The sequence below is a fragment of the Carcharodon carcharias genome, chromosome 28 (assembly GCF_017639515.1).
Source record: "Carcharodon carcharias isolate sCarCar2 chromosome 28, sCarCar2.pri, whole genome shotgun sequence".
Taxonomy (NCBI): domain Eukaryota; kingdom Metazoa; phylum Chordata; class Chondrichthyes; order Lamniformes; family Lamnidae; genus Carcharodon; species Carcharodon carcharias.
Genome location: NC_054494.1, coordinates 38,068,363 through 38,084,273, shown reverse-complemented (window position 1 = coordinate 38,084,273; position 15,911 = coordinate 38,068,363). Strand labels below are relative to the sequence as shown.

At 45.1% G+C, this 15,911-nt stretch overlaps 1 protein-coding gene across 5 annotated transcripts in view; it reads right to left on the bottom strand.

The window, feature by feature from the left end:
- si:ch211-51a6.2 (neurotrypsin) overlaps positions 1-15,911 on the bottom strand; it is a 45,158-nt gene that overhangs the window by 17,613 nt on the left and 11,634 nt on the right. For 3 of the 5 annotated variants that reach the window (XM_041176041.1, XM_041176044.1, XM_041176040.1), the window contains 4 exons: positions 15,610-15,788; positions 14,358-14,505; positions 5,463-5,641; positions 1,983-2,124 (listed from right to left, as the gene is read on the bottom strand). In XM_041176041.1, coding sequence (XP_041031975.1) covers positions 1,983-2,124; positions 5,463-5,641; positions 14,358-14,505; positions 15,610-15,788 — 648 coding nt within the window. The remainder of the gene's footprint in view (positions 1-1,982; positions 2,125-5,462; positions 5,642-14,357; positions 14,506-15,609; positions 15,789-15,911) is intronic. The other 2 variants (XM_041176042.1, XM_041176043.1) reach the window with 2 other exon arrangements.

Here is a 15,911-nt window from a genome sequence, read left to right as displayed (position 1 = left end):
CCGGCGGCATTCCGCAGGGATCGTTCCCTCCGGGACACCTTGGTCCACTCCTCCATCACTCCCTACACCTCAACCCCCTCCCACAGCACCTTCCCATGCAACCGCAGAAGGTGCAACACCTGCCCCTTCACTTCCCCTCTCCTCACCGTCCAAGGGCCCAAACACTCCTTTCAAGTGAAGCAGCATTTCACTTGCACTTCCCTCAATTTAGTCTACTGCATTGCGGCTCCCAATGCGGTTTCCACTTCATTGGAGAGACCAAACGCAGACTGGGTGACCGCTTTGCAGAACACCTTGAGTCTGTCCACAAGCATTACCCAGACCTCCCTGTCGCTTGCCATTTCAACACTCCACCTTGCTCTCTTGCCCACATGTCCGTCCTTGGCCTGCTGCATTGTTCCAGTGAAGCTCAACACAAACTGGAGGAACAGCACCTCATCTTCCGACTAGGCACTTTACAGCCTTCCGGACTGAATATTGAGTTCAACAATTTTAGATCATGAACTCTCTCCTCCATTCCCACCCCCTTTCCGATCCCCCTTTTTTGCAATTATTTATACAGATTTTTCTTTTCCCACCTATTTCCATTACTTTTAAATGTATTTCCATCCATTGTTTTATCTCTATCCTTTAGCCTTTTTCGATCCCTTCCCCCCACCCCACCCCCAATAGGCCAACTGTACCTTTATTATCACATTCCTTAGATAATATCACCACCTTCAACACCTCTTTGTCCTTTTGTCTATGACATCTTTTGGTTATCTCCACCTATCACTGGCCCTCTATCCAGCTCTACCTGTCCCACCTCCCCCACCTTAAACCAGCTTATATTTCACCTCTTTTCTATTTTTCCTTAGTTCTGTTGAAGAGTCATACGGACTCGAAAAGTTAACTGTCTTCCTCTCCGCAGATGCTGTCAGACCTGCTAAGTTTTTCCAGGTATTTTTGTTATTGTTTTGGATTTCCAGCATCTGCAGTTTTTGGCTTTTATATTTGAATTAAGAGAACTGAACTGTAATTCCCTTAAAGACACTGCCACCACACATGTTATAAAACAAGTAATTTCTTGAAAGCTCTGAATGGTTCCATGCTATCCATGTGCTTTAGAATCAGTGTGTGCAGTTGAAGCTGTTGTTAAAATCGTGACTTCTAAAAATATCTACACGTAAAATCCCTAAATAGAATTTATTTTACAAGATTTATTTCCCCTCCACACACTTTGTTTGTCCCATTTCCTCCCTTCCAAGGACACTTGCTTTATACATGGTATTTGAGTGAGGCAGGGAGTGTATATATTGTGATTCACAGGGTATCACGATTGTGCAGTGACAGAAACCAAAAGGTCTTTTCCTGTCCGTCATTGTATGCTTGTATTATCCTTTATAAAAGAAAAGACTTTCATTTATATAGCACCTTTCACAACCTCAGGACATCCCAAAGAACTATGCAGCTAATAAAGTACTCTTGGAGTGTAGTTACTATTGTAATGTAGGAAATACAACAGCCCATTTGCACACAACCATCTCGCCCAAACACCAATGTGACAGTGATCAACTAATCTGTTTTGAATGATGCTACTTTGCCAGATAATTATTGGCCAGGACGCTAGGGATAACCCTCCTGCTTGTCTTCAAAATAGCACCACTAGATCTTTTACATCCACCAGAGAGAGCAGCCAGAAACTTGGTTTAACACCTCACCCGAAAGTTTGCATTTCTGACAGTGCAGCTCTCCCTCAGTACAGCACTGGAGTGGCAACCTATGTTCTTGTGCTGACGTCCTGGAGTGGGACTTGAACGCTCAATCTTCTGACTCAGAGGCAAGAGTGCGACCAACTAAACCACTGCTCAAGGAAGAGCAGGGGTATGGGGCTAATTGGATGGCTCTTTTGAAGAGCTGGCAAGTGCACAATGGGCTGAATGGCCTCCTTCTATCCTGCCTCAATCTATGAAAAAAGGGATGTCGAAAGCATTTGAAGTTACCTGAATCCAAGCTGCCTGCAAACAACCTGAGCATTCAGGTCAGTCCACCTGTCATCACACACTGTACCCCATGCTCCGTTGCGATAGATTTCCAATCTTCCTTCACTGGAATCTCTGCCTCCAACCAGTCTTATGACACCATCTGTAATAATCATCCATTGGACACACATTTACATCATTTATTTTATACAGAAAGGGCAAAAGTCAAGAGCGCCAGTGGAGAAGCGGAAGAATACTTGCATTTACATAGCAACTCGTCATGTGGAAATACCTTAAAACACTTCACATACTAATTACTTTTGAAGTGAAGGTTCATTGCTACAGAGGCAAAAGCAGCAGCTGGGTCAGGAATGTCTACAAAGATTCATGAGTTGAATGACCAGCTAACATGGTTTGTTTGTGTCAGCATTGACTGAGGGAGGAATGTTGGTGTGGCTGGACGAGACCCGAGGTCCTTGGGCAGGGGAAGGACTAAAGGAGTCACACAGTACGTGGAGGCTTTGATGAAAGACCATCAGCCTGGAATATTAACTCTGTCTCCTTCTCCACAGATGCTGCCTGACCTGCTGAATATTTCCAGCATTTCATATTTTTATTTCAGGTCTCCAGCATCTACAATATTTTGCTTTAGATTTTAAAATTCCCATTCTTGTTTTCAAATCCCTCACCCCTCCCTATCTCTGTAATCTCCTCCAGCCCCAAAACTCTCTGAGATATCTGCGCTCCTTTAATTCTGGTCTCTTGAGCGTTTATGGCCTTAATTGCTCCATTTGCCTTCCTAATTGCTTACTGCACCTACAGCCAGATATCCAAACAGCCAACCTCATTTCAGTTGACAAGCCCCTTTCGATATGGAAAGCGGGCTATGATGCAAATAGGATCTCGATTGCCACTTTTGGTTGGAACTGATTGGATTCTGAGAGTACTCATCGGATCAGTTCCACGGGTGGAGGGACTAAGGAGACCCACTCAAGGTAAGCATCACTCCAGGGCCCAAAAAAATAATCTGGGCCACTGATGCCCCAGGATCCCCCCCCCACTCCATGATCGGACCACCCCCTCCCCCTTCCCAGCCACCCTCCAACCACAACTTATCCTAAAGGTGGCTGTGCCAGAGCTAAGGCCTCTCCCCAGCGAGCTGTGTCAGAAACACTGGTTTGGTGACCCGCAGCTCGCTTGCCAAATTCACCTGAGACCATGGCCTCAAAATAGCGAGGGTACCAAAATGGGCAGATCACCTAAAGTCAAAATTGACCACACAGAGTGACTTGATGGAGTCTGAGGGGTCCGTTGTGTACTGTGGGACTAGAGTCACATGTAGGCTAGAGGTGTGAGTTCTCCTTAGGACACTAGTGAACGAGGTTCATTTTTACACCAATGCAGCAGTCATTCTTTCCTGCTGATTGGCCACTATTGGCCAATGTATTGATTCTGAATCCATGACTTCAAGTGTTGCTATTCCACTACCATAACCATCACTATTCAGCATCTGTAGAAGATGGGTTGGCACTCAGGCCACACTCCTGAAACACAGGCTGCAATATAAAAGCAATTATGGATTCTAATTTTAACAGCACGAGGCTGGTCGAAGATCTATTTAACAGCCACAGCATGTACTTGCATTTATATAGCGACGTTTATGTAGTAGAGCTTCCCAAGGCCCCTCACATGAGTGTCATCACATAAAATTTAAAACAGAGTCACAGGAGACATTAGGAAAGATACATACGATGCCCAAACGCTTGGTGACAGTGGTGATTTGTAAGGAGCATATTAAAGCAGTCACCATGAGGATTATAATAAGGCCCAATTTTAACTCCGTGGAAGTGGAAGATTTTGAATGAGTTAAAATCCCACCTACGCTTTGCACGTGACCCGGGGGTCATTTGATTTTTGATGCCGGAATCCTCCTCAAATGCACCGGATTCTATGAAATGGCAGCTGTTAATGTTAATTATCAAAACATGCTTGTGTACAGCTCACAAAATGTAACTTCCACATTAGCTGAAGTCCCATTAAAGGGAAATGTAGCTTGTTTACTGGAGCTGGGGACCACTTTCTGGATTCTGGAGTTGCCTCAGGTACGGGGCTGCACGGGGTAACAAATGCTTCATATTCCGATCACACCTCACGTCTGACATAAGGAGCACTGGGGTAGAAAATTAATTTGTGATCACGCAGATTAGTAATGTTAAAGGGTCTGCCCTATGAACAGGTATTTCTTTCTGGCATCACTGGTTTTGAATGAAAATAAAACAGTACATTCTCAAATCTGCGAACTAAACAACACGACCCTGGATTTGCCAGTTGTCATCAGATCCTGTCCTGTGCAGGGTAAGTGGCACCAGAAGCAATTTGGCAGAGAAATCTAAGGAGGAAAGACTGTTCAGCCCATCAAAGCTCATCCGTTCCTCATCTCTTCACTTTAATTGCAGTAACCAGCATAATCCCGACTGTCCCTTATGTATTTGCCTCCATCTGAGGTGTTCTTTGTTTCAAACCTATTGACGGTGATACTTGCATTCACACAGATTGTCTTCGAAGCGATAGTTTGTACAGTTCTGTGTCTTGTTAGCCTCTTTCAAAGGGCAATAAGTGCTTACCACATAATGTGGATGAGTGGCATGTAGACTGGCCCCTTTATAACATATTATATTGTTCCAAACTATGATATAGACATTTTTGTGATGTTTGATCATATAAATCCTATCTTGCTTTACCCTTGAAGCTATCTGCTGGGTTTAGCTGGGTTTGCCAATTCTGGCTGAACATATTCCTGGAGGTGCCATCACATGACTTCCAACCACCCTGCCCCCACACTCTCACCACTGGTTACCCAACATGACCAGCTTCACATGGCCCCGCCCCCCCACACGCTACTGGTTACCCAACATGCTCATCAATGCAGTGCTCCGCCTTCCCATGGCCAATCAGAAAGTAGATAGACTCTCCATTACCCAATTGGATGCTTCCTGACTGAGTAACTTTATAACTGTGTAACATTTTCTTTCTAGCTCATATGCAAAGTGTTGGAGGAAATTTTTTTTTAAAGAACACCATTTTTTCATTGTCTCTGATTTTTCTCCAGTTTGCTTGCAGCAGTGTCCTGGAAATTAGTCTTTAAACCCTGGAGGGTTGGCAAATCTAGTTGGTGCACTCAATTCTGCACAAAGATTAAAACTATCCAGGATGTACTTGGATCTGAGGGAATATCCACCCCACATGGACTGAAGTGGTTCAAGAAGGTGGTTCACCACCACCTTCTCAAGGACAAGTAGGGATGGGCATTAAATGGTCTGTGACACCCACATCCTGGGATTGAATAAAATCAAATACAGGGCTGTGACAATGAAAGGGTTAATGCTAAATTCTATGGTTAATCTTGCTGACCAATTTCAATGTGTAACTTCTCTCCCCAGCACTCCTCCATCCCAAATAATTCAACTCCAAAATAGTGCAGGAAACACTCAAATCTTTTACCTGCAAATGGGTCACAGGAGACACCAGCATCTTCTGCATGCTCACAGTTGTGCTGTCGCCAGTTGCTTTTCTGACACTCGTCCAAGTACAGCTCATTGCCCGTGCACTCAACTTCATCCAATAGTATTGGACCTGACCCGTGTCCAAAGTGGGACCACATCCAAGACTTGGCAGTCCCACTATAGAGGGAAGAGCCAAATACAAAGAAAGAAAGAGTCACCTGGGCATAATGGCAGAAACTTTATAATATTCCATTTGTACCTCTCTTAATAGCTCTTTCATAATTTATATGATCATGGGTATTTTATACTCAGCAACAATCTCATTCCAAATACAAAAAGGATTTGCGAAGCATTACAGCGTCAGTTATTAAACAATACTTAGCTGGTTCAGGTCTGGATGATTTAAGAAACCATCAAAGCTTGTTCAGGTGTTTTAGTCCTGATGTGAGCCCTGCTCACCTGGCATGGACAATGCTGTGGTGGCCAGGTGGAATCCACTTCATCCGCGCAGTCTTCCCACTCCCCCACCATTTTAATTCCCAAGGTTTTTGGGAAGGTGGAGGTGTTATTGAGATGTTGGGGTCCAATAACGTTGTTTGGATACTGGACAATTTCACTTTGAGATGTACCACGTGTGTACAGTCCCCGAGTTTCCACCAAAAGCTTGGGTCAGGAAAAGCCCATGAGAGTCATGATTGGACATTGTTTGGAATATTCCTTGTTAGTGAAAGCACATCTGGAGCACTGCGTCCAGTTTTGGTCTTACTTCAGGAGGGATATACTTGCATTGGAAGCAGTTTACTAGGTTAATTTCTGGGATGAAGGGGTTGTCTTATGAGGAAAATTTGAGCAGGCTGGGTCCATACTCATTGGAGTTTGGAAGAATGAGAGGTGATCTCATTGAAAACTATAAGATTCTGAGGGGTTTTGACAGGGTGGATAAAGTGTCCCCTAGTGGGGGAATCTAGAACTACGAGCATAGTTTCTGAATAAAGGGTCTCCCTGAGGAGGAATTTCTTCTCTCAGGGGTTCATGAATCTTTGGAATTCTGAATCCCAGAGAATTTTGGAGGCTGGGCTTTTGAACATATTCAAAGTTGAGATGGACAAAAGGGAGTCAAGAGTTATGGGGAACAAGTGGGAAACTGGAGTTGAGACAAAGATTGGACCAGGCATGATCTTACTGAATCACAGAGCAAGATCAAGGGGCCATAAGGCCTACTCCTCCTATCTCTTAAATTCTTATGTTCTTGTGGCTCATGACGGGAAAGGACCAACAAAAAAGCTTTGGGTAAAAGCAAAATACTGCAGATGTTGGAAATCTAGAACAAAAACAAAAATACCTGGAAAAACTCAGCTGGTCTGACAGCATTCGCTGTCCCCAACGCTGCTCCCAACGCGGTTTCCTCTACATTGGAGAGACCAAACGTAGACTGGGTGACCACTTTGCGGAACACCTTCGGTCTGTCCGCAAGCATGTCCCAGACCTCCCTGTCACTTGCCATTTTAACACTCCATCCTGCTCTCATGCCCACATGTCTGTCCTTGGCCTGCTGCAATGTTCCAGTGAAGCTCAATGCAAACTGGAGGAACAGCACCTCATCTTCCGACTAGGCACTTTACAGCCTTCCGGACTGAATATTGAGTTCAACAATTTCAGATCATGAACTCTCTCCTCCATCCCCACCCTCTTTCCGATCCCCCTTTTTCCAACAATTTATAATTTTTTTACAAATATATTTTTCTTTTCCCACCTATTTTTAAATTTATTTTGATCTATTGTTTCATCTCCACCTTTTAGCCCATTTCGATCCCTTCCCCCCCACCCCATCCCCATTTGGACCATCTGCCACTAGCTTGTCCTGCTTGCTACCCTTAATGCCTCCATTAGCACATCCTTTAGATAATATCACCACTGTCAACACCCCTTTGTTCTTTAGTCTTTGACATCTTTGGCAGTCTCTTCTTGGCCTCCACCTATCACTGGCCCCCTATCGAGCTCTACCCCCCCACTCTACCAGCTTATATTTCATCTCATTTCTATATATTTTTTAGTGCTGCTGAAGGGTCATACAGACTCGAAACATCATCTGTATCCCTATCCCCAGATGCTGTCAAAAAAGCTTTGGGGTTCCTCTGCTCCAAGGGTTCTTCCCAACCTCCTCCATGTGGGAATAGCCCATATCCCCTCTCACTGCATGATTCAAGTAGTTGCTTTTGGGCCCCACCAGCATTCAGGTCCTGACTGTCAGCCATGAAGCCATGCCTGCCAATTTTGTGCAGGGGACAGTGTTATAATCTAGATCTACTTCTTTTTAGAAAGTCCCTCAGGATCGAGGATGACTTGTTTCCACTCCGATTCGGTGGGTTCTGAGGTGGCTGATCAGTCCAGTTGTGATCTGCAGACTCTGCCACGTGCAGGATAGGTGGGCTGTGTGGAGGCTTGTGTACTCCCTCTGACTTCGCTTCCGCATGCTCCCAACAAAGTCACTCGATATACTCGGTGCCTTCCCAAATGAATCTTCTCCTTTTTGATTGGTCACAAGCCAGGGTCTCCCATAAGTTGACAGGAATGTTTGACCTCTTCATGGATGCTTTGAGGACATCCCTAAAGCACTTCCACTGTTCTCCTGGAGTCTCCTGCCACGACCGATAATCCAGATAGCCAATGATGAAGGATGATACCGGAGCCAATATTACTCATTCTTATATTTATTTACAGAATGAAACTCTACAGGCACACACTTCTGAACTCGACCACACTACAGTTTCAATAGGTCTCTCATATATGTGCTCAATTAAAAGCCCAAGCAATGCCCTCCACCTCCATATAGTTAAACATAATTGATATACAATTAACAAGTCAGAAATATACACCTTATAGGTGTTTATATAGGCAGGGCCTTGTTTCAAGGACTTGTCTGTGGGCAGGAAAGGGGTTCCCTCCTGCTGAGTCTGCCCACAAGTTAAATCAAGGCTTTTACCTTGTGTTTTAATTGTGAAATGGGAGCTGTCGGTGCTGCTGACAGTCTGGCTTTTCAATTATTTCATCACTTGAGATGTTAATTTTTAGTAACTCCGCAATGGACATTATAGAAATATTATCTACCAACTATGAGTCATTAATTTCACTGCAAATCTTTAGAAGCTTTTAAAGCCTTTTTTTTAAAATGGATGAATGAATTGAGGAAATAAATAGTTGTTGGTTTCATACACCAGTACCATAAACATTCCATTAAGATCACAACAACCACTTTCTGTAGTCGCCTCTGCATTATATCACACACTTCACATATTAAATATTTGATGTTTAAAAAGTAAATTTGTGACAAATATGTGACAAATTCTGTTGAAGATATGTCAACTGAATATGTCAAAAGTGAAATTGATAAGGTATTTGTAAATTAAAGCTATTAGGGGGTACAGAACCAAGATGGGTAAGTGGAGTTTAAGATACAGATCAGCCATGATCTAATTGAATGGGAGGCTCCAGGAGCTGAATGGTTGACACTTGTTCCTATTGGCAGTTTTTGAAACACTTCCACACTGTGACTGAATAAAATTGATGGAAATGGTTATGCTGAACTGTTGTAAGATATTTCATTCCATTTCTTCTGGACTGGGCCAACATTTATTGCCCATTGAATTGCCCTTGAGAAGATGGTGGTGAGCTACCTTCTTGAACCACTGCAGTCCACGTGGTGTAGGTACACCCACAGTGCTGTTAGGAAAGGAGTTCCAGGATTTTGACCCAGCGACAGTGAAGGAATGGCGATATATTTCCAAGTCAGGATGGTGAGTGGCTTGGAGGGGAACTTGCAGGTGGTGGTGTTCCCATGTGTCTGCTGCCCTTGTCCTTCTTGGTGGTAGAAGTTGCGGATTTGGAAGGTGCTGTCTAAGGAGGCTTGTTGAGTTGCTGCAGTGCGTCTTTTAGATGGTACACACAGTTGCCACTGAGTGTCAGTGGTGGAGGAGTGAATGTTGAAGTTGGTGAATGTGGTGCCAATCAAGCGGGCTGCTTTGTCCTGGATGGTGTCAAGCTTCTTGAGTGTTGCTGGAGCTGCACTCATCCAGGCAGATGGGGAGTATTCCATCACACTCCTGACTTGTGCCTTGTAGATGGTGGACAGGCTTTGGGGAATCAGGAGGTGAGTTACTCACCACAGAATTCCCACCCTCTGACCTGCTCTTGATTTGTATATCCAGCCTGCCCAGGTTGGCTCTTATAACAAGCTTTGTGTTGTGAGCTATAAGGGGATACGCTGTTACGTTGAGAGGATGAATTGCAATGATTCCTAATAAATTAATCTAATTATTGAGATTCCCTACTCCCTATATCACAGCTCACCTCTTTAAAGGGCTGGATCGGGTCAATTCTTACTCCTAACATACTGCAGAGTCTCTGAGATAGACAGTCTGGCCAGTCCGAATATTAACCTGTCTGCAGAAAACTGAGATAATTACAAAAAATATATATAAAATTAAAATGTTGGAAATACCCATCAGCACCTGTAGACAAAAAAGTGAGTTCAAATTTCAGATGTAGTGTCTTAGCCAGAGAGGACATCTCAGACATCGATCATTCCAACAAAGGCTTTACGCTCAGCACATCTTCTCTTTTCAGATGCTGGCTGACCAGCTGTGTTTAAACATTCTTTAAGCAATCCTGTCAGTTAGTTAATTCGGGCTCACTGGATACGAAATATCACATAGCTGCATTTTTCTAAGAATGGTATTTAGTTCTAGAAGATTTAGAACAGAACAAGGAGAAAGTCAAATGATGGGAGTAAAGGAAGAAATTGTTAAAAAAAAACTACAATTTCAATGCAAACTCCAATATAACACACATGAAGGAATTTCTACTAACAGTCGTTTGGTGGTACAGAACTTCACTGCAGACAGAAATAACATGTACACACATTGTGCCTGTTTTACCTGAACAAAATAAATGACAGCCATTCACTAGTTGATTCCTCAGGGCAATGCCTTGGCCAGTCAGAGGCAAGCTGCCTAGTTTAAATTTCAAGCAATACTTCACAGTTAACTGTCAGTCACCATCAACTGGTGCATTCTCCATGGCAATGCCTCTGCCAATCGGAGTCCACTTGCCAACCAATCAGCACTCTCTTCTCATCTAGTATAAACTGTTGTTGGTGACATCTTTTGATAATCTGCTTCTATCACTGCTTGTTTGTCCCTACAACCACACCAACCCCCTCCACTTCTCTCTCTCTCTCTCTCCACCCCCCCCCACACACCTTAAACCAGCTTATATTTCAACTCTTTCTTGGACTTGAACTTAAGTTCTGTCGAAGGGTCATGAGGACTTGAAACGTCAAGTCTTTTCTTCTCCGCCGATGCTGCCAGACCTGCTGAGTTTTTCCAGGTAATTCTGTTTTTGTTTTGGATTTCCAGCATCTGCAGTTTTTTTGTTTTTATCTCTGTGTTTAATTGACTGCCACTGCTCTTCAAGAAATGCCTACCTCCTTGAAGAAGTTCTGTTCTTCTCTGCAACAAGATTTCTGTACCTCTCTTTTGCCTTGCTCATCTTCATTGCTTTCCATTTCCCTCCTGGTGTTTGACAAGGTGTTTACTAAAACCCGCTTTCACAGCTATATTTCATTTCTCAGTGACTGTCTCCGTCTCCGACTTACCCCACGTGGATTTCAACTGAAATTCCACCCCTCATGTTTCGAACCCACCCAGGATTACAGGTATCTCCGGGACATAAAACGTTTCTCGGACTGCTGTTCCCGTCACATTCTGAAATCCACACTCAGTGCCATGCGCCGCCATATGAACACACTCGCCCTCTCCCTCCAGCAGCACCGCCGTACCCTTTTTCAAAGCTGCGCATGCCCCCAGTTTCATTTTATCCTTCGGCTCATCCGACGCCTCAACAAGAAACTTTTTCTCTTTCTCTCAAGTGCTAAGGAACGCAAGCTCCAACAACTCATCGACACCAACACCCATCTAGGACCCTCCACCCCTGCCTGTCCCTCCGTCCCCACCCCTTCTTCCAATCCCAACCCCAGCCGTGTATTCACTATACCCCCTGACCTTCCCCTCTCCGATGCTGAACGTTCAGTGCTCAGCAAAGGACTTAGTTTCATACCCTTACGCCCTCACCTCAATGAATTTTGGGCTCGGCATGATGCTGAACTCTTCTTCCGCCGTCTTCGTCTCCGGGCTCACTTCTTTGGGCAGGAGTCCTCTCCCCATTCAACGGATCCTTTCACCCACCTCCAATATTCTCCCTCCATCTGGACCCCTCCCTCTGGATTCTTACCTTCTCTTGATCTTTTCATTGAGAACTGTCGGCGCGACATTAGTCGTTTCAATTTCTCTGCTCCTCTCACCCATTCTAACCTGTCTCTCTCTGAATTTACTGCACTCCATTCTCTCAGGTCCAACCCTGACATTGTCATCAAACCCGCTGACAAGGGTGGTGCTGTTGTTGTCTGGCGCACTGACATCTACCTCGCGGAGGCTGAGTGTCAACTCGCAGACACTTCCTCCTACCTCTCCCTGGACCATGACCCCACCACTGAACATCAAGCCATTGTTTCCAGGACTGTCACTGACCTCATCTCCTCTGGGGATCTTCCTCCCACAGCTTCCAACCTGATAGTCGCCCAACCTCGGACGGCCCGCTTCTATCTCCTACCCAAAATCCACAAACAGAACTGCCCCGGTAGACCGATCAGCTTGCTCCTGCCCCACAGAACTCATTTCTCGTTATCTTGACTCCCTTCTCTCTCCCCTTGTCCAGTCCCTTCCCACCTACATCCGTGATTCCTCTGACACCTTACGTCACATCAACAATTTCCAGTTCCCTGGCCCCAACCGCTTCCTCTTCACCATGGACGTCCAATCCCTCTACACCTCCATCCCCCACCAGGATGGTCTGAGGGCCCTTAGCTTCTTCCTCGAACAGAGGCTCAAACAATCCCCATCCACCACTACTCTCCTCCGTCTGGCTGAACTTGTTCTCACGCTGAACAATTTCTCCTTCAACTCCTCTCACTTCCTCCAAATAAAAGGTATGGCTATGGGTACCCGCATGGGCCCCAGCTATGCCTGTCTCTTTATGGGGTATGTGGAACATTCCTTGTTCCAGTCCTACTCCGGCCCCCTTCCACAACTCTTTCTCCGGTACATCGATGATTACTTCGGTGCTGCTTCATGCTCTCGTCGGGACTTGGAAAAATTTATTAATTTTGCTTCCAATCTCCACCCCTCCATCATTTTCACATCTCTGACACTTCCCTTCCCTTCCTTGACCTCTCTGTCTCAATTTCTGGTGATAGACTGTCCACCAATATCCATTACAAACCCACCGACTCCCACAGCTACCTCGAATACAGCTCCTCACACCCCGCTTCCTGTAAGGACTCCATCCCATTCTCTCAGTTCCTTCACCTCCGTTGCATCTGTTCCGATGATGCTACCTTCAAAAACAGTTCCTCTGACATGTTCTCCTTCTTCCTTAACCGAGGTTTTCCACCCACGGTCGTCGACAGGGCCCTCAACCGTGACCGGCCCATCTCCCGTGCATCCGCCCTCACGCCTTCTCCTCCCTCCCAGAAACATGATAGGGTCCCCCTTGTCCTCACTTATCACCCCACCAGCCTCCGCATTCAAAGGATCATCCTCCGCCATTTCCGCCAACTCCAGCATGATGCCACCACCAAACACATCTTCCCTTCACCCCCCCTATCGGCATTCCGTAGGGATCGCTCCCTCCGGGACACCCTAGTCCACTCCTCCATCACCCCCTACTCCTCAACCCCCTCCTATGGCACCACCCCATGCCCACGCAAAAGACGCAACACCTGCCCCTTCACTTCCTCTCTCCTCACCGTCCAAGGGCCCAAACACTCCTTTCAAGTGAAGCAGCATTTCACTTGCATTTCCCCCAACTTAGTCTACTGCATTCGTTGCTCCCAGTGTGGTCTCCTCTACATTGGAAAGACCAAATGTAAACTGGGCGACCACTTTGCAGAACACCTGCGGTCTGTCCGCAAGAATGACCCAAACCTCCCTGTCGCTTGCCATTTTAACACTCCACCCTGCTCTCTTGCCCACATGTCTGTCCTTGGCTTGCTGCATTGTTCCAGTGAAGCCCAACGCAAACTGGAGGAACAACACCTCATCTTCCGACTAGGCACTTTACAGCCTTCCGGACTGAATATTGAATTCAACAACTTTAGGTCTTGAGCTCCCTCCCCCATCCCCACTCTCTTTCTGTTTCTTCCCCCTTCCTTTTGTTTTTTTCCAATAAATTATATAGATTTTTCTTTTCCCACCTATTTCCATTATTTTTAAATATTTTAAAATCTTTTATGCTCTCCTCACCCCCACTAGAGCTATACCTTGAGTGCCCTACCATCCATTCTTAATTAGCACCTTCGTTTAGATAATATCACCAACTTTAACACCTATGTCTTCTTTTGTTCTATTGCTGGTGACATCTTTTGATGATCTGCTTCTATCACTGCTTGTTTGTCCCGACAACCACACCCCCCACTCCACCTCTCTCTCTCTCTATCTCTCCGCCCCCCCCACACACACACCTTAAACCAGCTTATATTTCAACTCTTTCTTGCACTCGAACTCAAGTTCTGTCGAAGGGTCATGAGGACTCGAAACGTCAACTCTTTTCTTCTCCGCTGATGCTGCCAGACCTGCTGAGTTTTTCCAGGTAATTCTGTTTTTGTTTAGTATAAACCGTTGTTCCCTTTACTTTTGGTATTCTTGCGAATTGTCCCGAGGAGTGCACGACGATAAGCTTTGACAAAAAATGTCTCTTTTTCAGCAATACTGAATTTCTACTTGCTAAATCTGAACCTTTGAAGAGGTAGAAAATACTTCCCCTTGTGTGGTTATTGTACCTTAAGCCCAATTGTCTGCAGACAACCTCCGCGTCCAGATCATCCCACTGGTCATCACACACAGTCCCCCACTCTCCACCATGAAAGACCTCAACTCGCCCTTCATAGTCCTCCTCCCCTCCAACCAGACGAATGGGCATTACTGAACCTGCACTTGAGAAAAACAAGACAAGGCCATGTAAAGTGATATTTTAATAACAATCTATTCCTCAATCAATGACAATTCTCTTTTTCACACTAAAACACAATGGTGATAACTTTAGGACACTGAGTAGGAGAGCCTATGGCACAGAGAGGTGAGTTTTGAATGTCCAATTATCCACCTGATGAGTCTCTTATCTCAGAGATGCCAGCACTAGGAGGTTGCAGAGCCTAATCATTTTCCACACTGAGGAATAGGCTGCCCCATCTTTGCCAGCTCTCACTTTTTTCCAGGTTGTAGAATATCATTGCTAGACTCTGGGACAGTGTGTCTGTCACAGAGACAGGATATAAAATAACTTATCTGCTGCTTGTGTTCTAAGAGACATTTCTACTCAATCTCCTAATGAAAAATTGCACTTATTTGGGGGAAGGGGATTTGGTAGGTGTTAGGATATTAAGGGAACCCAGTTACATTAAGATGATTTCCAGTTCTTTGTCTAACATGTGCTGGCCCTGGAGAGGGTCCAGTGGAGGTTCATGAGAACGATCCCAGGAATGAAAGGCTTAACATATGAGGAATGTTTGAGGACTCTGGGTCTATACTCGATGGAGTTTAGAAGGATGAGGGGGGATCTGATTGAAACTTACAGAATACTGAAAGGCCTGGATAGAGTGGACGTGGGGAAGATGTTTCCATTGGTAGGAGAGACTAGGACCCGAGGGCACAGCCTCAGAGTAAAGGGAAGACATTTTAGAACAGAGATGAGGAGAAACTTCTTTAGCCAGAGAGTGGTGAATCTATGGAATTCATTGCCACAGAAGGCTGTGGAGGCCAGGTCATTGAGTGTATTTAAGACTGAGATAGATAAGTTCTTGACTGGTAAGGGGATCAAAGGTTACGGGGAGAAGGCGGGAGAATGGGGTTGAGAAACTTATCAGCCATGATTGAATGGCGAAGCAGACTCGATGGGCCGAATGGCCTAATTTCTGCTCCTATGTCTTATGGTTTTATGTTACATTATACAATAATAATAAACATCAACTGTTTTTCTTCGCAAATCCAATGATTCCAGTTAAATTTTCTGAGGAGTTTACTTCTGATCTTTACCTTCTGGAAGTCCACACACAACTCCTGCATCATTGCCATGTCTGCAAACTCCATTTGCTAACGTGCTGTTTCCACATTCTAGCAAGGCTGTCTCATCACCACGACAGTGAACCACATCCATATGTATGGGGCCTGATCCCGCGCCAAAGAATGAATTCTTCTTGCCAACGCCTATTTCACTTTGAATGCAAGCGACAGAAGAGAAAGTTAGGATGGGGAGGAAAGGAAGGATTAAGAGGTCGCAGTGGGAAAAGGGGTTAATGGAGAGAATGGAAAGAGTGGTAAGGTGAAAGAGGATATGA